The 25,378-nt window shown below is 43.4% G+C and overlaps 1 protein-coding gene across 6 annotated transcripts in view; it reads right to left on the reverse strand.

Moving 5' to 3' along the window:
• The window catches only part of gpbp1l1 (GC-rich promoter binding protein 1-like 1), a 107,498-nt gene that overhangs the window by 7,714 nt on the left and 74,406 nt on the right, over positions 1–25,378 (reverse strand). For all 6 annotated transcript variants that reach the window (XM_070886826.1, XM_070886823.1, XM_070886824.1 and 3 more), the window contains 3 exons: positions 25,190–25,342; positions 12,631–12,752; positions 4,009–4,111 (listed from right to left, as the gene is read on the reverse strand). In XM_070886826.1, the coding sequence (XP_070742927.1) occupies positions 4,009–4,111; positions 12,631–12,752; positions 25,190–25,342 (378 nt within the window). The remainder of the gene's footprint in view (positions 1–4,008; positions 4,112–12,630; positions 12,753–25,189; positions 25,343–25,378) is intronic.

The following is a 25,378-nucleotide window of genomic DNA, read 5'->3' on the forward strand; positions in this document are numbered from 1 at the left end:
GGAGTGTAACGTAGCCAAGTTTGCCAATGATACAAAGATGGGAGGAAAAGCAATGTGAGAAGGAGGACACACAAAATCTGCAACAGGACATAGACAGGCTAAGTGAGTGGGCAAAAATTTGGCAGATGGAGTATAATGTTGGAAAGTATGAGGTCATGCACTTTGGCAGAAAAAAATCAAAGAGCAAGTTATTATTTAAATGGAGAAAGATTGCAAAGTGCTACAGTACAGCAGGACCTGGGGGTATGTGCATGAAACACAAAAGGTTAGTATGCAGGTACAGCAAGTGATCAGGAAGGCCAATGGAATCTTGGCCTTTATTGCAAAGGGGATGAAGTATAAAAGCAGGGAAGTCTTGCTATAGTTGTACAGGGTATTGGTGAGGCCACACTTGGTATACTGTGCGGAGTTTTGGTTTCCATACTTACGAAAGGATATACTTGCTTTGGAGGCAGTTCAGAGAAGGTTCACAAGGTTGATTCCAGAGATGAGGGGGTTGAGACTTCTGAGGAAAAGTTGAGTAGGTTGGGCCTCTACTTATTGGATTTCAGAAGAATGAGAGGTGATCTTATCGAAACATAAGATTATGAGGGGGCTTGACAAGGTAGATGCAGAGAGGATGTTTCCACTTGAAGGGGAAACTGGAACTAGAGGGCATAGTCTTAGAATAAGGGGCTGCCCATTTAAGACGGAGATGAGGAGGAATTTCTTCTGAGGGTTTTAAATCTGTGGAATTCTCTGCCCCAGAATCTGTGCAGGCTGCGTCATTGAATATATTTAAGGCGGAGATACAGTTTTTTTGAGCAATAAGGTTTATGGGGAGCAGGAAGGGAAGTGGAGCTGAGTCCATGATCAAATCAGCCACTATCTTATTAAATAGTGGAGCAGGCTCGAGAGGCCAAATGGCCGACTCCTGCTCCGATTTCTTATGTTCTCATAGCAGCAATCAACATTTGTCCTTTAAAAAAAATTTAAACACAAACTATTTAACTACAGTAAACAAATAAACTATGCAACTGTACTAAAACTGGGTAATTTCATGATCAGGACAAGATCACCAAGATAATACAGTTTAACTGTAACTAAGCTATTCTAGGAACAGAAAATATTTTTCTTTGCTGAGAAAAAAGTTACTGCCACAGACATATGCAAAGGGGTCTGAGTTGGGTATCATATGGGTAAGCTCTGCCTGAAGTGTCAGTGCACAAAATTACCAGGTGGTTTCCCCAGAACAGCTTGGTTCAACCACAGTATGGTGAATGCGAAATGAAAATAAATTTCCAATTATTTAGGTAAATACTGTTTTCAGCTTGCTGACATGCCAGAGAGGAAATGTGATGTAATGGTCTGACCTTTGGGTCCATTGGGACATTGGCCGATAAAATTAATTTAATTTCAAATCTTAAAACAGTGCTAACACAAATTGTATATAACAACTTGTATTTATATAGCACCTTTAATGTAGTAAAACATCACAAGGCACTTCACAGGTGTATTATAAGACAAATAATTTTACATGAGCCACATAAAGAGAAATTAGGGCAGATGACCAAAAGCTTGCTCAATGAGGTAGGTTTTACGTAATTTCTTAAAAGTAGAGAAGTGGAGTGATTTAGGCAGGGAATTCCAGAGCTTAGGGCCAAGGCAACAGAAGGCACGGTCACCAATGTTTGAGTGATTATAATCATGGATGCTCAAGAGGGCAGAATTAGAGGATTCAATAGGAATGGTGACTCAACCATTCAAACATTTTATGACACTTTCAAGACTATTGAACAAAGTTATTCAGCAGACTCGTTTGTATAATTTAGTCCACTCGGAGAACTGGGACTACAAGTTGAACCTCCCTTACCCGGCACCCTCAGGATCTGGCCTGTGCCGAATATGAGGTGGTCAGCGGCCCCGAGGCAGGGTGGGGGGAGTGGGGTGAAAAAGGTGGCCTTCGGTCTGGGCGGGGGAGGAGAAGGTCGACACCCTGGGCGGGCCCGAAGTGTCGGCAAGCTGCAAAGTGTCGACAGGCCCTCGATAGGCCACGGAGGAAGTGTCAGTGGGCCTTCGGTGACCCCAAAGTCAGGCTGGAGGTCAGCCGCGCCCCTGGAGGGGTGAGAGGTCCAACCTGTACTTTCATTTTCCACCTAGTCTCGGAGGAAAGTAAATTTTGGAAAATCACAGTTCCCGTTTACATTTCTATTTTTGACTCATTGTAATACGCATATTTGCAATCAAATTTGAAAAACAGTAATTAGAGAAGGAACTGAAATTAAGGTTAATTACATGGTACAGGCACCAGTTAAAAATGTATTAATTAAAAAATATATTTTGGCGAAAAATGAAAGCTAGCCCCATAAAAGCTTGCACCTGCTTATAACTGAAATACCAACAACTGAATTTTTAGGATGGGGCTCAAAGTTTTCTGGAAAGGATACAGTGTATAGACCTCCGACTAGTCCAGGGAAATGTGCGTCTCCCTGAGGTAACCAGTTGTGTATATTTTCAACTCATGCACAACATTGAAACAAACACCATTACAGCAATAATGCTACTCAGTCATTTTTATTTATTAAAAAAATGCAAGCAAATGTTTTCAATTTGAAATACTAGTTCTGCTCGAAACATCATTCCTTCCTATTTCTTTCAGGCACATAATCGAATCAACCAAATCAGTTGGTAGCACTCTTTGGTGCCAAGTCAGAAAACTGCGGGTTCAAGCCCTACTCCAATACTTCAGCACATAATTTAGGCTGAAACTTCAGGGCAGTGCTACATTGCCAGCAGTGCCATCCTTAAGATAAGGAGTTAAACTGATGGCCCATCAACCTGTTTAGGTGGATGTGAAAGATCCCATGGCACTAATCAAGGGGAGCATTCTTGATGTTCTGGCCAATGTTCTTCCCATAAACACCACCACAACAAAACAGATTAAATCATTCATCTTATTTACTGTTCATCAGGCCTTGCTATCTGCAAATTAGCTGCCACATTTGCCTACATTAACTGTGATTGCACTTCAGAAGTAATTCATTGGACGTGAAGCACTCTGGGATCTAATGAGGATATGTTAAGGAACTTTATAATAGCAAATTATTTTGCTTGACCACCACCTCCAAATGCCAACACTTTTCAGATTGGTAAATTGGTTTGTTGAGTAAAATACTCTTGGAAGATTATAGTAGGCATGCCCAACATATTTTAAAAACACATCGATGGTCAATTTCACTTTACTTCACAATCTGATACACATTGAATATTTGCTGGAAAAATGTGAATATGCAATTTATTTTATGAGCAAGACCTATAAAACTCACTCATGGAATAAAAATCTGTATTCAACAGCTTGGCATTATATCAGAAATTGGAGCAGGAGTAGGTCATTTGGCCCTTCAAGTCTGCGCTGCCATTCAAAAGATCATGGCTGATCTTCTACCTCAACTCCATCTTCCCACACTATCTCCATATCCTTTGATATCGAAAAATCTATCGATCTCTGTCTTGAATATACTCAATGGCTGAGCATCCACAGCCCTCTGGGGTAGAGAATTCCAAAGATTCACAACTCAGTGAAGAAATTTCTCCTCACCTCAGTCCTAAATGGCCGACCCTTTATTCTGAGACTGTGATCCCTGGCTTGGCATCAGTTTTTCTTTATAGTTCTGAAGCGTCTTGCGACATTTTTCTATGCTAAAGGTACTATATTAATGCAAATCATTGTAATTCTATTTGTAGACTGTACTGTTTGTGTACATATACATAGCATACAAGTTTGCACCAGTTGAAAGATACTTAGAGCAGAAAGAAACGTGTGGTGTATTTGTGCTTTGGCAAAGAGATCGAAAGAGAAGACCAAAATTTGTCATATGTGGAACATATGTCCTCTGAAATATGAGACAGCTGAGACAAAACTCATGAGGTTCTGGCAAAAAACCTCGTTGGGTGACATTCAAACAAAGCACAAATCAATGCAGTCTTACTTTTAATTTTTAAAAAGTAACACAACACAACACAACATACCTGATCAGTTTTAGCCTGGAACTCCCGGAGCTCATCTTCAGTCAGAGGCAAAAAGTTCTCATCATTCTCAGGGCACTCCTGCCAACCCATTGCTTTCAATAATCTGTGCAGAAATGAAGATTAGTTCAAAGGTTAATCCGGTTATTGCTAAAAAATCTTTCAAGCTTTACAAAAAGATCTTTACATTACAGCTGGTATCAATTCTGTCTTGTTTATATTGGCCCAGATTTTGCTTTCAGTGGCGAAGGGACGGCACTCATCGCCTACCTCAGAAAAAAGCTGCCCACAAAGATTTAATGGAACCTAGCACGTCGGTTTCCTCTATTCCGACGTAACTTTGAATTTGGCGCAATCGGTGGCATCTAGCAACAGTGTCGGCAGCAGGCAGACAGATCAGCCAATCAGATTGAAGAATTCTCAGTCAGCAAAGCAGGAAGTAAAAAAGTAGGTTTTATAATTTACGTTTTACAGAAAGCAAAATAAAGATTGGGACATACACATGGGTATTAAAGGTAGAAAATTAAATATCAAACAATTTTTTTTAAATAATTGAATTTTTTTAATGTTCTTCTGGGGGAATGACATTTTACATGACTAAAATTAGTAATTCAGCGCCAGAGAGGTTGTTCTGCAGTAATTATGACTTAGTATATAGTTACAAATTCAGTTACACCTACTCAAGGCATAACATTTTCAATGGTTTCTACAGCAAGAATAGTGAGCAAAAAAAACTGAAGTTTGTCAATTAACTGTTTCTGTGTTGATTGCAATGGCACACCCTGTGGAAGAGCAGGGTATAAAAACATAATAGGAACAGGAGTAGGCCATACGGCCTCTTGAGCCTGCTCCACCATTCAATAAGATCATGACTGATCTGATCATGGACTCAGCTCCACTTCCCCGCCCGCTCCCCATAATTCCTTATCATTTAAGAAACTGTCTATTTCTGTCTTAAATTTATTCAATGTCCCAGCTTCCACAGCTCTCTGAGGCAGCAAATTCCACAGATTTACAACCCTCAAAAGAAATGTCTCCTCATCTCTGTTTTAAATGGGTGGCCCCTTATTCTAAGATCATGCCCTCTAGTTCTAGTCCACCCATCAGTGGAAACATCCTCCCTGCATCCACCTTGTCAAGCCCCGTCATAATCTTATACGTTTCGATAAGATCACCTCTCATTCTTCTGAATTTCAATGAGTCGAGGCCCAACCTACTCAACCTTTCCTTATAAGTCAACCCCCTCATCTTTGGAATCAACCTTGTGAACCTTCTCTGAACTGCCTCCAAAGCAAGTATATCCTTTCGTAAATATGGAAACCAAAACTGCACGCAGTATTCCAGGTGTGGTCTCACCAATACCTTATATAGCTGCAGCAAGACGTTCCCAGACTCCAAGCAAATTTGGTAAATTATAACCAATGCATCCACAACTCTGCCGATACTTCTCTTAAGACCCTAGGATGCAAGCCATCAGGTCCAGGGGATTTATCCGCCTTTAGCTCCATAATCTTACTGAGTACCACCTCCTTAGTGATTGTGTTAAGTTCCTCCCCTCCTATAGTCCCTTGGCTATCTACTGTCGGAATATTGTTGAAGTGTCCTCTACAGTAAAGACAGATACAAAATATTTGTTCAGTTTCTGCCATTTCCATGTTCCCCATTACTAATTCCTCGGTCTCGTCCTCTGAGGGACCAACATTTACTTTAGCCACTCTTTTCCTTTTTATATACCGATAGAAACTCTTGCTATCTGTTTTTATATTTTGTGCTAGTTTACTTTCATAGTCTATCTTCCCTTTCTTAATTATTTTTTTAGTCATTCTTTGCTGGCTTTTAAAAGCTTCCCAGTCTTGTGTCCTCCCACGAGTTTTGGCCACTTTGTATGCCCTTGTTTTTAAATTGGATACCATCCTTTATTTCTTTAGTTAGCCACGGATCTTTTCTCTTGCACCCTTTCCTCCTCACTGGAATATTTTTTTTTGAGAGTAGTGAAATATCTCCTTAAATGTACACCACTTTTCATCAACCGTCCTACACTTAAAATCTATTTTCCCAGTCCACTTTACCCAACTCTGCCCTCATCCTTCATAGTAGAATTCCAACTTTCTCGCTCTCCATCTGTATTTGAAATTCAATCATGCTATGATCACTCATTCCAAGGGGATCCTTTACTCGGAGATTGTTTATTAATCCTGTCTCATTACACAGGACCAGATCCAAGAAAGCCTGTCCCCTGGTTGGTTCTGTTATATACTGCTCAAGGAACCCATCCCTTATGCACTCTATTAACTCCTCCTCAAGGCTACCCTGACCAACTTGATTTGTTGGATCAATATGGAGGTTAAAATCACCCATGATTATTGCTGTTCCCTTTTTACAAGCCTCCACTATTTCCTGGTTTATGCTCCGACCAACAGAGTTGTTACTGTTAGGGGGCCTATAGACTATGCCCACCAGTGACTTTTTTCCCTTATTGTTCCTTATCTCCACCCAAACTGTTTCAACATCCTTATCATTTAAGCCAAATCGTTTCTTACTATTGCAGTGATTCCATCCTTCATTAATAGAGCTACCCCACCTCCTTTTCCTTTCTGTCTGTCTTTCCAGATTGTCAAGTACCCCTGAATATTTAATTCCAGTCCTGGTCACCTTGCAACCACGTCTCTGTAATGGCTATCAGATCATACCCATTTGTCTCAATTTGTGCTGTCAACTCATCTATTTTGTTAGAAATGTTAGGTGCATTTAGACAAATTGCCTTTAAGTTTGTTGTTTTACCCTTTTTTCCTGCTTGTTTCCCCTCTCCTTCAAACTCACTTTCTTTATTTTTGCTTTCTAATTCCAGCTTTACTCCCCTCCCGAGTGAAACTATTTTCAGGTTCCCATCCCAGTCAAGCTAGTTTAAACCCTCCTCAACATCACTAGCAAACCTCCCCGCGAGGATATTGGTCCCGGCTCTTGTGGTGCAACCAGTCCGTCTTGTACCGGTCCCAATGCCTCAGGAAACTAAAGCCCTCCCGCCTGCACCATCTCTCCAGCCACGTATTCATCTGCTCTATCCTCCTATTTCTGTTCTCACTAGCTCGTGGGAGTAATCCGGAGATCACTGACAGCAACTTCCGTATTTCCACTTTTAACTGTATATTTCCACTTTTAACTGCATATGTGCAAACGCTAGACGTTGCTGACGGTTTTACATAGTAATGACAGTGAGCGGCAACAGTTTCGCCATCATTACAACCACAAATTCCAGACCATTGATTTAACTAAGCAAATGAAGAGAGCAGAGGTTCTAAAAAGCAAAAATAGTGACCTTCCATGTTTGTGGATTCCTAAATTGCCATGCTTTCATTTGAGCAGTCTATTATTCCAAGATTTTAATAATCAGCTGCTGAAGACATTCCCAGACTCAGGATTAAAGCTGAATATATGGGGATGATTTTTCGAAACTTTGCTCCTGGCAAATGCCTACTTGCCAAGTGCAGAGGTGCACAGGCACAGTCTGAGCCTAAAAATAAGTAGCTAAAGAATTTTCTTTACGCTGAACCCTGGATCTTTATTCCCTGGAGTCTACTAGTTTCTCTCCAGCAGCCTCCAGAAGGCCACTCCCTACCCCACCCAAAGCCAGCAGCCAGGCACCCAGCTGAAATCCATTTTACTTGCAGGAGAGCTTGTGCTGGGAGTACGACTGAGCTATTTACATCAAAGTCAGATGAGCTCACTTCAGGCGGGCTGCGCCTGTCCAGCACTGGGCAGTGGGGGTCCATGGAAATTGGACGCCATCGATATTAGATGATTTATTTTATTGATTGGGATCAAAAAGTGCTATGAATTTTCTCATTGCATAAATACTGCACTAACTTTGTAAAGAAAGAAAAGAAAGACTTGGATTTCTATAGTGCCTTTTATGACCACCAGACAGCTCAAAGCACTTTACAGCCAATGAATTACTTTTGGTGTGTAGTCACTGTTGTAATGTAGAAAACACGGCAGCCAATTTGCCCTCAAGCAAGCTCCCACAAACAACAATGTGACAATGGCCAGATAATCTGTTTTTTTTATTATGTTGATTGATGGATAAATATTGGCCAGGACACCTGGGGATGACTCCCCTGCTCTTCTTCGAAATAGTGCCATGGGATTTTTTACGTCCAGTTGAGAGAGCAAATAGGACCTCGGTTTAACGTCTCATCTGAAAGACGGCACCTCCAACAGTGCACCACTCCCTCAGGACTGCACTAGTATGTCAGCCTAGATTTTTTCGTGCTCAAGTCCCTGGAGTGGGCCTTGAACCCACAACCTTCTGATTTAGAGACCGGGGTGCTACCCACTGAGCCACAGCATGAGAAATGAAACTGGATAATCCACAAAATACCCACGCAACACCAAATACATTTGATAGAAACAATGAACACAAAACTTTCTATTGAGGTCAAATTAAAGATAAAGCTCACTCTTGCTCATCACAGTAAAAGATGCAAGAAAAATACTGCCATTTTCAACTAATAACATTCCCAGACAGTTTCTTCTAATTTCCACATTTTAATTTTAAGTGCAACATGTTCTGCCTCTCTACCCACCTAATACTGAAGGATGGTTCCAGCTGATTACTGTAACAACCAGTATGACTGTCAACAAGCATTCAGCTGTGCACACTGTTCAAAATTAGAGTCCAGATGAAGGCATCTGTGACCGGTGCCGAGCACTTGCTGACTAAGATCAGATGTTTCATTATCCAGCTGAAAAGTCCTTCAACGTTGGGCAGATAGAGACAGGCAGAATAGCAGCACTTTAAAAACCACTTCTAATTAATATTTTAAGTGTTGATGAAGGGAGAAATAACAAAGACTGAGCCAAACTGGGAAGAAAAACCACCCCTTGCAATATTTGACATTTCCCCTCTAACTATTGCTTGCAAAATTACTTGTTTTTACTTAGGGCAGTAATCAAGCACTTCATTCTTTGGGCAAGGAAAAGGAAGACTGGTACAGGATAAAGAAAATTCAACATAAAATAGAATACAGGTGTTTTAATGCACCATATATCCAGATGCAGACAACTCGCTGATGTAAACACATGCAGGACATATATATGCAAATTGGAAATCTATACCTGCTGGCCTGTTTGTTTAGTAATGGATCTTAATTGGATTCTTCCCGATACCCTACCATCAGTGCCAAAGCATACAGTTATCCAGTTGCCACACTGGAACTCTCTCCCCCAACTCCTCCATATTGCTTCATTCCTCCTCACTTTCTAAAGCTTTCTTAAACCTACTTCTATAGGTATGTAATAAAAGGAAGAGATTCGCAAAAGTTAACCTGGGTCCCTGATAGGCACAGACACGAGAAATTAATAGGGAATAAGGAACTGGCAGAGTCATTTGGATTTTCAGAAAGCATTTGATAATTTGCCACACAAGAGGTGATTACACAAAATTAGATTGGGGGCAATATATTAGCAGGAATTGAGGATTGGTTAATGGACAGAAAACAGAGTAGAAATGAATGGGTCATTTTCAGTTTAACAGGCTGTAGCTAGTGGGGTACCGCAAGGATCAGTGCTTGGGCCTCAGTTGTTTACAATCTATATCAATGATGAGGAATAGGGGACCAAGGATAATGGATCTAAGTTTTCTGACGATACAAAGCCAAGTGAGGATGTAAGTTGTGAAGAGTATGCAGAGGTTACAGAGGGATATAGATAGGTTAAGTGAGTGAGCAAGAACATGGCAGATGGAATATAGGGCTCAAAATTGCCCAGGAGTTGTTCCGGTTTTTTTTGGGAGCAACTTGATTTTTCTGGAGCATCTTAAAAATCCCCATTTTGCACATTCAATTTGCGCCAGTGTAAGTGAGTTAGTTAGGATTTTTTTTAGTTTCGTTTTTTTCAAAAAGGAGGCATTACCAACCACCGATGACGTTTTGGTCATTTAGGCCACTTTGGATAGCTAATGGTTAGTCCAAACTAACTTAGACCAGCATATGTGGCCGCACAGAAAACCCTAGCGGAGAGTTAAGAAATCAACGCAGATAGGTACTAATGACTTGACTAAAGAATGTGAATAGGATCAAACAGCCATACAAGACATCATATGACAAACTTTGCAAAGTTAATTTACGATACAACACAAGCATTCATGGAAGCTTAAACTAAAAAATAAAAGTAGAGACAAAACATATTTACATAATTTTTTCAAAATATCCAAATAAAAGATACAAGTACATCCTGCTCATAATTCTTATGTTCTTATAGAGGAAAGTATTTTCATCAACAGGGTTAAGGAAAGTCTTGAGTAAGCTCATTAAAATTACTGGCTACACAGTTATCACGCCGCTCCCCCTCACCACCCACCCTGATATCAAAACTCTTTCCCCGGCCCCCCCCCCCCCCAAATCAAAATTCTCCCCCCATCAAAACTCTTCCCCTCCCCCCCTGATCCACCCCCCCATCAAACCTCTCCCTCAGCCCCCCACTCAAACCTCTTTTCCCCCCCCCCCTCAAATCAAACCTCTTCCCCCCCCCCCCCTCCTCCTCCCGAATCAAAACTTCCCCCCCACCCCTCCTCCCGAATCAAAACTCCCCCCCCTACTCCTCCTCCCGAATCAAAACTCCCCCCCCCCCAAATCAAAACTCCCCCAACTCCTCCCGAATCAAAACTCCCCCCCTCCCCCCCAAATCAAAACTCTCCCCACCCCCCCTCCCGAATCAAACCTCCCCACCCCCCCCTCCCGAATCAAAACTCCCCCCTCCCCTCCCGAATCAAAACTCTCCCCACCCCCCCAACCGATCAAAACTCTACCCCTCCCCTCCGCCCCGATCAAAACTCGACCCCCCCGCCCCGATCAAAACTCGACCCCCCCGCCCCGATCAAAACTCGACCCCCCCGCCGATCAAAACTCAACCCGTACCCCCCCCAACCGATCAAAACTCTCCCCTCCCTCGACCCCTGCCCCCCCACCGATCAAAACTCTTCCCCTCCCTTCCCCCCCCCCCCGATCAAAACTTTTCTCCTCCGCCCCCTCCCACCCACCCCCCGATCAAAACTCTCCCCGCACCAGCCTGTTTGTTGTATCCTTAGCCCGGGAAGGCAGCAGGCCGGACTGTGCAGCAGGCCACTCTACTCAGGATAGGGACGGAACGCATCGGGTCCCATGCTGCAGCATCATCATCATCATCATTGGAAGGCGCTACTGCGCATGCGCCAACGCTAATGCAGACAGCTGCCGGCACTGTTTTTTACGCAGGGCCCTCGCTCTGCCCACCAAACGACTGACCATGCCCTGCCAAGCCCTGGGAGAGGCAACACACCGGCCAGAATCAGGGGAGATTTTTTAGGCAACGTTTTCAGCCCACTAAGTTGGCATTTGAGCCCATAATGTGGGGAAACGTGGTTATCCACTTTGGTAGGAAAAATAGAATAGCAGAATACTTTTTAAAATGGTGAAAGATTGGGAAATGTTGGGATTCAGAGGGAGCTAGGTGTCCTTGCACATGAATTACTGCAAGTAAACATGCAGGTACAGCAAGCAATTAGGAAAGCAAATGGTATGTTAACCTTTATTACAGTAGGATTGAAGTATAAGAGTAAAGAAGTCGTACTCCAATTATATAGAGCCTTGGTGAAACCACACCGAGTACAGTGTACAGCTTTGGTTCACCAGACTGATTTCTGGGATTGTGGGGGGGGGGGGGGGAAGGGAATTGTCCAATGAGGACATTACGCCTATATTCCCTAGAATTTAGAATAATAAAAGACGATCTCATCAAAACAGGGTAGATGCTGGGGAGTCGAGAACTAGGGGTTACAGTCTCAGAATAAGGGGTTGGATATTTAGGACTGAGATGAGGAGAAATTTCTTTACTCAGAGGGTGGTGAATCTTTGGAATTCTCTACCCCAGAGGGCTACAGATGTTCAGTCATTAAATATATTTAAGACAGAGCTCGATAGATTTTGGATATGAAGGGAATCAAGGGAAATGTGGATAGTGCAGGAAGGTGGAGTTAAGGTAGAAGATCAGCCATGATTATACTGAATAGTGGAGCAGGCTTGAAGAGCCTACTGTTTGCTCCTATTTATGATATTCTTACTTCATCACCCAATTCCTCTCTTTTACTTGTTTCTGATCCTGAACTGTTAAGTGCCTTGGGATGTTGCGTTGTATTAAAGGTATTATGTGAATCTAGGTTGTTGCTGCACTGAAGTAACCCAAGACATGTTCCTCTACATGAGGAGCGCTATAGAAATGCAAGTTGCCGACCGAAGAAACTTAAAAATGAATTAACTTCAAAATCAGCATCTCTCCTAGGTCAGACTGATATTTATCTTCCGCATGTCAACCATCCTTACGCTATCTGAAAGAGAATGTTTATTTTGTGCCAATTGATGTGAAGGTATGGATATTTTTCGACTGTGAACCCATGCCCACCAAGTTAAAACTGTCCAGATTTATTTTTTTCTTGTAGCTCCTTCAGTCAACAGAGGAAAAAGATTTTCACCCCATCGGTCTGCCCTAAATCCAAATCCAGACTTGTAAACTCATTGTTCTGTCCAGTCTGGTGCAACAATCGAAAATAATTTAATCACAACAGTCTCGCACTAAAATAAAGAGTAATCATACCTATGTTCTGCTTCAAGAGAACTGGAAAGGTAGTCTTTTTCTGGACCACAGAAGGAGAGACTATGCTGATGACCATTTGCTTTCCCATTTTCCTTCGGTTCTGGAATATTACGAACACAGTCCTATTGGGGAAAACAGTTAAAACAAAGAAATAATTGTATTAACAGCACATGCTCCAGTTTTGCAAAAACAGATAGAAAGTGGGTCGCACTATTTATGGAACACTGTTCTAAGAACGCAAGAACGTAAGAAATAGGAGCAGGAATAGACCATTCCGCCCCTTGCGCCTGCTCCGCCATTCAATAAGATCATGGCTGATCTCTGACCTCAACTCCATTTTCCTGTCCAATCTCCAAATCCCTTGATTCCTCGACAGTCCAAAAATCGATCTCAGCCTTGAATATACTTAACGATTCAGCATTCACAGCCCTTTGGCGTAGAGAATTTCGAAAGATTCACAAGCCTGAGTGAAGGAATACTTCATCTCAGTCTTAAATGACCGACCCCTTATCCTGAGACTATGCCCTCTAGTTCTAAACTCTCCAGCCAAGGGAAACAACCTCTCAACATCTATCCTGTCAATCCCCATTATCGACCTGCTGGTTACATTCTCAAAAACCTCTAAATTTGTTAAACGCTATTTCCCTTTCAGAAATCTATGTCGACTCTGCCCAATCTTATTACGATTTTCGAAGTCCCCTGTTGCCAGTTACTTAATAATGGATTCCAGCATCTTCCCAATGACTGATGTCAGGCTAACTGGCCTGTAGGTACTCTATATGCTCTCTCTCCCTGCTTTCTTGAATAGCAGGATTATATTTGCTACCTTCTAATCTGCTGGGACCATTCTAGAATAGAGGGAATTTTGAAAAATCACCATCAATGCATCCACCTCTTTTAGAACCAGAACCCGAGGAGTCGGCCATCAAGTCCAGAGGATTTCTCTGCTTTTAGTTCCATTAGTTTCTCATGTACTTTTTCTCTACTGATCTTAGTTACTTTAAGATCCTCACGCTCATCAGCACCTTGGTTCCCCACTATTTTTGGCATGCTTTTTGTGTCTTCTACTGCAAAGACAGATACAAAATATTTGTTTAAAATCTGTGCCATTTCCTTATTCCCCATTATAATTTCTCCTGTCTCAGCCTCTAAGGGACCAATGCTTACTTTTGCTGCTCTCTTCCTTTTTACATACTTGTAGAAGCTCTTACATTTGTTTTTATATTTCTTGCTAGTTTACTCTCATTCTATTTTCTCCCTTTATATCAATTCTTTGGTCATCCTTTGCTGGTTTCTTAAACTTTCCCAATCCTCAGGCTTACTATATTCTTTGCAACATTATAAGTCTCTTCTTTTAATCCAATACTATCCTTAAATTCTTTAGTTCGTCACGGATGGATCACTTTTCCCACGGAGTTTTTATTTCTCAATGGTATGTATATTCACTGAGAATTTTGGAATATTTCTTTAAATGTTTGCCACTGCTTTTCTACCATCATACCTTTTAATCTAATGTCCCTATCGACCGTAGCCAACTTGCCCCTCATATCTATGTAATGGGCTTTAAGTTTAAGACTCTCATTTTTGACTTAAGTATTTCTCACTCAAATTCAATGTGAAATTCTATTATATGATCACTCTTTCCCAGAGGATCATTTACTATGAGATTACTAATTAGCCCCGTTCATTACACAACAAGATCTAAAACAGCCTGTTCCCTGGTTGGTTCCACGACGTATTATTCGGACACCGAGGCTGTCAGGGCCTGCTGGAAGGAGCACTTTGAAGATCTCAATCGAGACTCTGCCTTTGACGAGAGTGCTCTCAACGCCATCCCGCAGCATGCGACTCGCCACCACTTGAGTGAAACCCCCAACGCTGCACGACGTAGGCAAAGCCACAAAACAGCTCAAGAACAAGACTACGGGTGCGGATGGAATTCCTGTGAGGCGCTAAAATATGGCAGAAAAGCACTGTTGGCGTGGATGCATGAACTCCTCCTCTCTCATTTGGAGGGAGGAGAGCATGTCGGGAGATCTCAAGAGATGCAGTGATCGTGACCATCTTTAAAAAGGGGGGGACAAGTCCAACTGCGGCAACTGCAGGGGAATCTCCCTGGTATCAGCCACGGAGAAGGTTGTCACTAGAGTTCTCCTCAACCATCTTCTCCGTCGCCAAGGAGCTCCTCCTGGAATCACAGTGCGGATTTCGTCCCCTATGATCTTTGCAGCAAGACAGCTGCAGGAAAAAATGCAGGGAGCAACGCCAACCCTTATACATGGCCTTTTTCGATCTTACAAAGGCCCTTTACACCGTCAACCATGACGGCTTATGCAGCGTTCTCCTCCGTTTTGGATATCCCCAAAAGTTTGTCAACATCCTTAGTCTGCTCCAGGGCGACATGCAGGCCGTGATCCTTACCAGCGGTTCCATTACAGACCCAATCCACGTCCGGACCGGGGTCAAACAGGGCTGCGTCATCACTCCAGCCCTCTTCTCAATCTTCCTCGCTGCTATGCTCCACCTCACAGTCAACGAGCTCCCCGCTGGAGTAGAACTAAACTACAGGACCAGTGGGAAGCTGTTTAACCTACACCGCGCCTCCAGGCCAGGTTCAAAATCACCCCAACCGCTGTCGTTGAACTGAAGTACACGGACGATGCCTGCGCCTGCGCACATTGAGGCTGAACTCCAGGATATAGTCGATGTATTCACCAAGGCATATGAAAGCATGGGCCTCACGCTTAACATCTGTAAGACAAAAGTCCTCCATCAGCCTGTCGTCGCCACACAGCACTGCCTCCCAGTCAGCAAAATTCACGGCGTGGTCCTCGACAACATGGACGACTTCCCATAACTCGGAAGCCCTTTATCAACAAGGGCAGACATTGATGCGGAGATTCAACATTGCCTCCAGTGCAGACTTTGGCCGCCTGAGGAAAAAGAGTGTTCGAAGACCAGGCCCTCAAATCAACCACCATGCTCGTGGTCTACAGGGCTGTAGTAATACCCGCCCTCCTGTATGGATCAAAGGCATGGACGATGTACAGAAGACACCTCAAGTCGCTGGAGATATATCACCAACGATATCTCCGCAAGGTCCTGCAAATCCCCTGGGAGGACAGACGCACCAACATCAGTGTCCTCACCCAGGCTAACATCCCCAGCATTGAAGCACTGACCACACTCGATCAGCTTCGCTGGGCAGGCCACATAGTTCGCATGCCAGACACAAGGCTCCCGAAGCAATTGCTCTATGCGGAGCTCCTTCACGGCAAACAAGCCAAAGGTGGGCAGTGGAAACGTTACAAGGACACCCTCAAAGCTTCCCTGGTAAAGTACATCACCACTGACACCTAGGAGTCCCTGGTCGAAGACCGCCCTCGGCGGAGAAAATGCATCCGGGAGGGCGTTGAGCTCTTCGAATCTCAACGTCGCGAGCGTGAAGTGGTCAGGCGCAGGCAGCGGAAGAAGCGTGCGGCAAATCAGTCCTCCACCCCCCCTTTCCCCCGATGAATGTCTGTCCCACCTGTGGCACGGTCTGTGGCTCTTGCATTGGACTGTTCAGCCACCAAAGGACTCACTTGAGGAGTGGAAGCAAGTCTTCCTCGATTCCGAGGGATTGCCTATGATGATGACGACTAATTAGCCCCGTCTCATTACACAATGCTAGATCGAAAATAGCCTGTTCACTGGTTGGTTCCAGGAGGTATTATTCTAGGAAACTGTCTCAAATGCATTCCATGTCAGACTACCTTTGCCAATTTGATTTGCCCAGTCTATAAGATTAAAGTACCCCACAATTATTGTTATAAGTTCCTCTTATTCGTTGATTAATACTCTGCATAGGAGGCCTATAAATTACACCCACCAGTGTTTTCTGCTCGATGTTATTTCTTATCTCCACCCAGACTGATGTTACTTCCTGATCTTCTGAGCCAAGATCCTGTCTCACGACGGTCATTATGTCATCCTTTTATCAGTGCCACCTCCCCCCCGCCCCTCCATTCCTTTTCCATTACACTGACTGCAAAAGCTTCTATAGATATGTGAAGAGAAAAAGTTTAGTGAAGATTAGTGTAGGTTCCTTGCAGTCAGAATCAGGTGAATTCATAATGAGGGAACAAGCAAATGGCAGACCAATTGAACAAATACTTGGGTTGTGTCTTCACTAAGGAAGATACAAATAACCTCCCGAAAATAATAGGGGACCGAGAGTCTAGCGAGAAGGAGGAACTGAAGGAAATCCTTGTTAGTCAGGAAATTGTGTTAGGGAAATTGATGGGATTGAAGGCCGTTAAATCCCCAGGGCCTAATAGTCTGCATCCCAGAGTACTTAAGGAAGTGGCCCTAGAAATAGTGGATGCATTGGTGCTCATTTTTCAACAGTCTATCAACTCTGGATCAGTTCCTATGGACTGGAGGGTAGCTAATGTAACCCCACTTTTTAAAAAAAAAAGGGAGAGAAAACAGGGAATTATAGACCGGTTAGCCAGACATCGGTAGTGGGGAAAATGTTGGAATCAATTATTAAAGATGTAACAGCAGCGCATTTGGAAAGCAGTGACAGGATCGGTCCAAGTCAGCATGGATTTATGAAAGGGAAATCATGCTTGACAAATCTGCTAGAATTTTTTGAGGATGTAACGAGTACAGTGGACAAGGGAGAACCAGTGGATGTGTTGTATTTAGACTTTCAAAAGGCTTCTAACAAGGTCCCACACGAGATTAGTGCGCAAAATTAAAGCACATGGCATTGGGGGTAATGTATTGACGTGGATAGAGAACTGGTTGGCAGACAGGAAGCAAAGAGTAGGAATAAACAGGTCCTTTTCAGAATGGCAGGCAGTGACTAGTGGGGGACCGCAAGGTTCAGTGCTGGGACCCCAGCTATTTACAATATACATTAATGATTTAGACGAAGGAATTGAATGTATTATCTCCAAGTTTGCAGATGACACGAAGCTGGGTGACAGTGTGAGTTGTGAGGAGGATGCTAAGAGGCTGCAGGGTGATTTGGACGGGTTAGGTGAGTGGGCAAATGCATGACAGATGCAGTATAATGTAGATAAATGTGCGGTTATCCACTTTGGTGGCAAAAACAGGAAGGCAGATTATCTGAATGGTGATAGATTAGGAAAAGGGGAGGTGCAACGAGACCCAGGTGTCATGGTACATCAGTCATTGAAAGTTGGCATGCAGGTACAGCAGCAAATGACATGTTGGCCTTCCTAGCGAGAGGATTTGAGTATAGAAGCACGGTCTTACTGCAGTTGTACAGGGCCTTGGTGAGGCCACACCTTGAATATTGTGCACAGTTTGGTCCCCTAATCTGAGGAAGGACATTCTTGCTATTGAGGGAGTGCAGCGAAGGTTCACCAGACTGATTCCTGGGATGGCACGACTGACATATCAACATAAGAACATAATAATTAGGAACAGGAGGCGGCCATCTAGCCCCTTGCGCCTGCTCCGCCATTCAATAAGATCATGGCTGATCTGGCCGTGGACTCAGCTCCACTTACCCGCCCGCTCCCCATAACCCTTAATTCCCTTATTGGTTAAAAATCTCTCTGTGATTTGAATACATTCAATGAGCTAGCCTGAACTGCTTCCTTGGGCAGAGAATTTCACAGATTCACAACCCTCTGGGAAAAGAAATTCCTTCTCAACTCGGTTTTAAATTGGCTCCCCCGTATTTTGAGGCTGTGCCCCCTAGTTCTAGTCTCCCCGACCAGTGGAAACAACCTCTCTGCCTCGATCTTGTCTATCCCTTTTATTATTTTAAATGTTTCAAGAAGATCACCCCTCATCCTTCTGAGCTCCAATGAATAAAGACCCAGTCTGCTCAATCTATCATCTTAAGATAACCCTCTCATCTCCGGAATATGCCTAGTGAATCGTCTCTGTACCCCCTCCAAAGCTAGCATATCCTTCCTTCAGTAAGGTGACAAAAACTGCACGCAGTACCCCAGGTGTGGCCTCACCAATACCCTATACAGTTGCAGCAGGACTTCCCTGCTTTTGTACTCCATCCCTCTCGCAATGAAGGCCAACATTCCATTCGCCTTCCTGATTACCTGCTACACCTACAAACTAACTTTTTGGGATTCATGCACAAGGATCCTAAGAGTTTCATGCACAAGGACCCCCAGGTCTCTCTGCACCGCAGCATGTTGTAACTTCTCCCCATTCAAATAATATTCCCTTTTACTGTTTTTTTTCCCCCCCCCCAAGGTGGATGACCTCACATTTTCCGACATTGTATTCCATCTGCCAAACCTTAGCCCATTCGCTTAACCTATCTAAATGAAGAAAGACTGGATTGACTAGGCTTATATTCACTGGAATTTAGAAGAATGAGAGGGGATCTCATAGAAACATATAAAATTCTGACGGGATTGAACAGGTTAGATGCAGGAAGAATGTTCCCGGTGTTGAGGAAGTCCAGAACCAGAGGTCACAGTCGAAGGATAAGGGGTAAGCCATTTAGGACCGAGATGAGGAGAAAATTCTTCACTCAGAGAATTGTAAACCTGTGGAATTCACTACTGCAGAAAGTTGTTGAGGCCAGTTCGTTGGATATATTCAAAAGGGAGTTAGATGTGGCCCTTATGGCTAAAGGGATCAAGGGGTATGGAGAGAAAGCAGGAAGGGGTACTGAAGTTGCATGATCACCATGATCATATTGAATGGTGGTGCAGACTCGAAGGGCCGAATGGCCTGCTCCTGCACCTATTTTCTATGTTTCTATTATGTCTGTCTTTTTGAAATGTCAAGTACCCTGGAATATTTAGTTCCCAACCTTCATCACCATGCAACCATATCTCTGTAATGGCTATTAGATCAAAGCCATTTATCTCTAATTGTGCCATTAATTCATTTATCTTGTTATGAATGCTTTGTGCATTCAAATCATAAACCTTTAATTTTAACTTTTTAACCATTATTCCTTGCTTTCAAATTATTCACTGATGTACATAAAAACATAATAGCAGCAGGAGTAGGCCATACGGCCCCTCGAGCCTGCTCTGCCATTTAGTACGATCATGGCTGATCCGATCAGACTCAGCTCCACTTCCCTGCCTGCTCTCCATAACCCCTTATTCCCTTATCGTTTAAGAAACTGTCTATTTCTGTCTTAAATTTATTTAATGTCCCAGCTGCCACAGCTCTCCGAGGCAGCGAATTCCACAGATCCACAATCCTCAGAAGAAATTTCTCATCTCAGTTTTAAATGGGCAGCCCCTTATTCTAAGATTATGCCCTCTAGTTCTAGTCTCGCCTATCAGTGGAAACATCCTCTCTGCATCCACCTTGTCAAGCCCCCTCATAATCTTATACGTTTCGATAAGATCACACCTCACTCTTCTGAATTCCAATGAGTAGAGGCCCAACCTACCCAACCTTTCCTCATAAGTCAACCCCCTCATCTCCGGAATCAACCGAGTGAACTTTCTCTGAACTGCCTCCATAGTAAGTATATCCTTTTGTAAATCTGGAAACCAAAACGGCACGCAGTAATCCAGGTGTGGTACTACAGGTATTATGTTAAGCAAAATGGGACAGGGAGTTTATCTTTACCCAAATTGCTACACCGCTCCTTTGCTTTGACTTTTCTCTTTAGATATCTAAATTTCTCCTTGCCTGACCCCTCTCCCCCAGGTGCTGTTTCAATTCCAACTCATATTTAAAATAATATTTTTTCAATCTTTCAATAATCTTCAATATGAGTACTGGCAAGCACATAATTGGGATAGGCAGCAATTAGACAATATATACAAAACGACACCACAAATGAATCATACTATAATGTAATAAGAAATGATTCATACTAAAGTGAAATGATTTTATTTCACAGCATATTACAGAAAAACATGTCTATTTTTATCATTTTTCAATAATATGCACTACATTGTTCAATTCACAGTTGAACATCTTGAGGTGTGACCAGGATTACACAAATATCGGCTGCAAATCTGAGAGCCAGTTCTAAAAAGGAGCTGGATTGTTGAATACCAGTGCAAGATTATCAAGGACAACAGCTTCAGGATCAACAGTCCTGCAGCAAGTTAGCAGCAAGAAACTGGCTCCACCTATAACACTGATGAGATCCCCAAAATTAGATGGCCTCTGACCAAGTTATTGAAACTTTTTTCGCAACTTTGGTCTTCAATTGCAACCAAAAGGATAGCTGGATGATGAAAGGCAAGTTCTCAATTACAAATCAATTTGCAATGCCTCAAACCTAGGTCAAATTGTTAACAGCTCAGTTACATTCCCCAAATAGATATTAATTAGGTATCATAAAATGGCAAAGCTGTTGGGAACAGGTTCCATAATAAAACAGAAAAAAGTGAGATGGGACCACAGCCAAATCTATCTGATTCAAGGTGCTGTGAACATCTCTAATCAACCAAAAAAATTATAAAATGGACACTCACATAGCAAATAAGCAAACGGTGTAAAGATTTATTAACTTTTTGTACAAAATCTTTGAGATGGATTTTGAATTGCTGAGTGGCTGATTTCTGGGTAAAAGTTTAACTACAAAAGGACTAGAGCTTTCAAGAGTGGAGAAAGCAGAATGATTTTGAGGCGTTTCTCTCTTCCTCTTCACATCTCTTCAGCCATTAGGAAAGTAATTTCCATTGATTTGATTGATTGATTTAATTAAGCTCAACTGTTTTCCGTAGACTTTTTTTTTCGATCAACTGACATCCATCTCAACAAACTCCAAAAAGGACTCTACTGAGAAATCCATGTGAACAAAAGTCTCATTTGCTGGATTATGGACCACACACTCTTTTTGCCTGTAAGGACAAATGCCAATTACCCACAAGCAGAGGCCAAGGCTTCAGAACTCTCCCAAGTGCACACAGGAAAGCTACTGAATTTAACCAGTTAATATCGTGCAACTTACCAGCACCGATAACCTTTTGCTTGTTGTCCACCACACTTGCTTGAGGACTAGCTTTCAGGATCAGGAAGCTAGGAGAAGTAATTGCAACCCAGTCCCATCAATAAGCCAAGCTGGCTGGGTCAATAAATAGCACCGAGAAATAACCTAGACCAGCTTGGCTCAGGTTTAGTATTTACAAATCTGCCACGAGTACCTTGGTTCTAATCTCACGTCACCAGGATTCCCCATTTACCTTACCTCTAAGGAGGACTGCCACTATCTTGTCATTAGACAAGTGACTAAGTTCCAAGAACTCCTCTTGAATAGCATGGCGAGCAACATAACTGACCACAAAATGTGAGAGTGCACTGCTATCAGCTTTACAGCATGGAGACAAACGACGCATGAAATGTCATTTCATTGGTAAGGAATGTAAAGCTTCATCAGCAACTGCTTGCTTCTCTACCAACCATACAAAAATGACAGGAAAAGGCCATCAATACTTTGCGACAAGTGGCTCACCGCTTGACCCCTCAAAGGCTCTCCACTGTATACACAGCTCAAGTAAGCAGTATGAAGAAATACTCACCACTTGCCTTGATGGGTACAGCCACAATACCCGAGCAGCTCGACAACATCCAAAACAGAGTTGTTCACTCAATTGCTGTCCATGCCACTGGACTCATTATACACATCAACAGTATGTACAATTTACAGGATGCAATGCAGTTAATCATCAAGGTTACTTCAACAGCTGCTCCCTTCCCTGTGACCTCTACCACCAAAAGAGCAGCAATGTTATGCGAACATCACCGCCAAGTTGCACATCATCCTGATTTGGGCTCACGTTGGTGTAGCTTCATCGCCCGAGTCTTTGTTCTGAAATTACCAGCAGGCACACGCAAATAGATTCAGAACAGACCTCGCAGAGCAGCTCAAAACCAGGCAGTTTCCACATGGTCGGGTAGGTGCCAATGTTGGAGCAGCAGAATTGTATTCCACCACAATCTGTAACCTTATGGCCCAGCATATCCCCCTCACAACTATTATCAAGCCAGGTGACCAATGTTAGTTCAATAAGGAGTGTACAAGAGCATGCCAGGAGCAGCATCTGACGTACCTAAAAATGAAGTGCCAACCTGGGGAAGCTGCAATACAGGACTACATGCATGCTAAACAATGGAAGCAGTACGCTCTCGAAAGAGCTAAGAGATCCTACAGTCAACAGATCAGATCAAAGCTCTGCAATCTTGCCACATCCAGTCATGAATGCTGTTGGACAATTAAACATCTGACGGAGGAGGAGGCTCCATGAACATTCCCATCCTCAATGATGGCAGAGCCCAGCATGCGAGTGCAAAAGACAAGGCTGAAGCGTTTTCAACCATCCAACAAATGGATGATCCATCTCAGCCTCCTCCGATGTCCCCAACATCACAGAAGGCAGACTTCAGCCAATTTGATTCATTCCACGTGATATCAAGAAAAAGCTGAGCGTACTGGATACATCAAAGGCTATGGGCCCCAACAATATCCTGGCTGCCGCGTTGAAGATGCGTTCCAGAACTAGCTGTGCCTCTAGCCAAGCTGTTGCAGTACAGCTACAACACTGGCACCTACCCAACAATGTGGAAAACTACCCAGGTATGTCCGGTCCACAAAAAACAGGACAAATCTAATTCGGCCAATTACCACCGCATCAGTCTACTCTCAATCATCAGCAATGTGATGGGAGGTATCATTGACAGTGCTATCAAGCGGCACTTGCTCACCAATAACCTGTTCACCGATGCACAGTTTGGGTTCCTCCATGACCACTCAGCTCCAGACCTCATTACAGCCTTCGTCCAAACATGGACCAAAAAGCTGAAGTCCAGAGGCGAGGAGAGAGCGACTGCCCTTGACAGCTAGGCAGCATTTCACCGCGGAGCCCTAGTAAAATTGAAGTCAATGGGAATCAGGGGGATGACTCTCCACTGACTGGAGTCATACCTAGCACAAAGAAGGATGGTTGTGGTTGTTGGAGGCCAATCATCTCAGCCCCAGGACATCGCTGCACAAGTTCCTCAGAGCAGTGTCCTAGGCCTTAAGCTGCTGCATCAATGACTTTCCCGCCATCATAAGGTCAGAAGTGGGGATGTTCGCTGATGATTACAGTGTTCAGTTCCATTTGCAACTCCTCAGATAATGAAGCAGTCTATGCCCACATGCAACAAGACCTGGACAACATTCAGGCTTGAGCTGATAAGTGGCAAGTAACATTCGCACCACACAAGTGCCAGGCAATGACTATCTCCAACAAGAGAGTCTCTAACCACTGCTCCATAACATTCAACGGCACTACCATCGCTGAATCCACCACCAATCAACATCTTGTGCGTCACCATTGACCAGAAACTTAACTGGATCAGCAACATTAATACTGTGGCTACAAGAGCAGGTCAGAGGCTTGGTATTCTGTGGTAAGTGTCTCACCTCCTGACTCCACCATCGACAAGGCACAAGTCAAAAGGTGTGTTGGAATACTCTCCACTTGCCTGGATGACTGCAGCTCCAAGAAAACTCAAGAAGCTCGACATCATCCAGGCCAAAGCAGCCTGCTTGATTGGCACCCCCATCCACCATCTTAAAAATTCAGTCCCGCCTCCACCACCAGCGTACCGTGGCTGCAGTGTGTACCATCTATAAAATGCACTGCCACAACTTGCCAAGGCTTCTACAATAGCATCTCCCAAATCCACGACCTCTACACCTAGAAGAACAAGGGCAGCAGGCACATGGGAACACCATCACCTCCAAGTTGCCCTTCAAGTCATATACCATCCTGACCTTGGAAATATATAGTCGTTCCTTCATTGTCGCTGGGTCAAAATCCTGCAACTCCCTCCCTTGCAGCACTGTGGGAGTACCTTCACTCCACAGACTGTAGCGGCTCAAGGCGGCAACTCACCACCACCTTTTCAAGGGCAATTAAGGATGGGCCTTGCCAGCGACGCCCACATCCCATGAATGAAGAGGTGGAAATAATGTGATATCATAAGCTCCAATTTGTGTCACTTTCATCTTAGTTCCCATTAGGAATTCCCCCAGCGCCTTTGCTTTTCCGAAGAAGGAGGTGTAAAAGGAGGACACTAGGCTGATCAGGTAACATTAAAGGTGAACCTCAGAATAAACGAGCAAAAGTGCACAAACCTTCAGTTGTCCTGAAAGAAGTGCCTACAGAAGTTTCACTTTACAAAAGGAAGCCATCATGGAATTCTGCCACATGCTGCAACCTGACTTACAGCCCACAACGACCCTTTTATGCAACTGGGTCATTTCTGGCGGTCACTTGGGGATATCGCTAACGTTTTCCAATCAGTTGGGCATAGATACATAAAGAAAAGCACAATTGAAATGTTTGCAAAAGCAAGCAGTTTTATCTCCTTCCCATAGTAGCCATCGGTCAGTAGGATTCCCAAACGTTTAAGAAGTTTTAGATTGCACCCAAGTGCCCTTACGTGGTCACTTTCTCAATGCCACTAACCACCAACAGGAAAGGATTTTACTTTCTCAATGGGCGGCTCGTTTGCAACCAACCACATCCTGTAATTGAATGCTCAAGGGAGAAAAATATAAACAAAATATTTAATTCAAAATGTCAGTTATGTCACTAACTTCTAATTTGTTGAAGTCTCTGTGTTCTGAGATTTCACCATTCCGGTCATCTTTCAGTGCCTTCAAAAACTCACTCTTCTTGTCTGTCTTAACCCGAGTCATTTTTATTAGACGACTTGTATTGATCTCTATTGGAGGAGTGGTGCTTGGAGTCTGAAAAAAATGAAAGCATGTTTAGAAAATATCTTC

Source organism: Pristiophorus japonicus, chromosome 8 (assembly GCF_044704955.1).
Source record: "Pristiophorus japonicus isolate sPriJap1 chromosome 8, sPriJap1.hap1, whole genome shotgun sequence".
Lineage (NCBI taxonomy): Eukaryota > Metazoa > Chordata > Chondrichthyes > Pristiophoridae > Pristiophorus > Pristiophorus japonicus.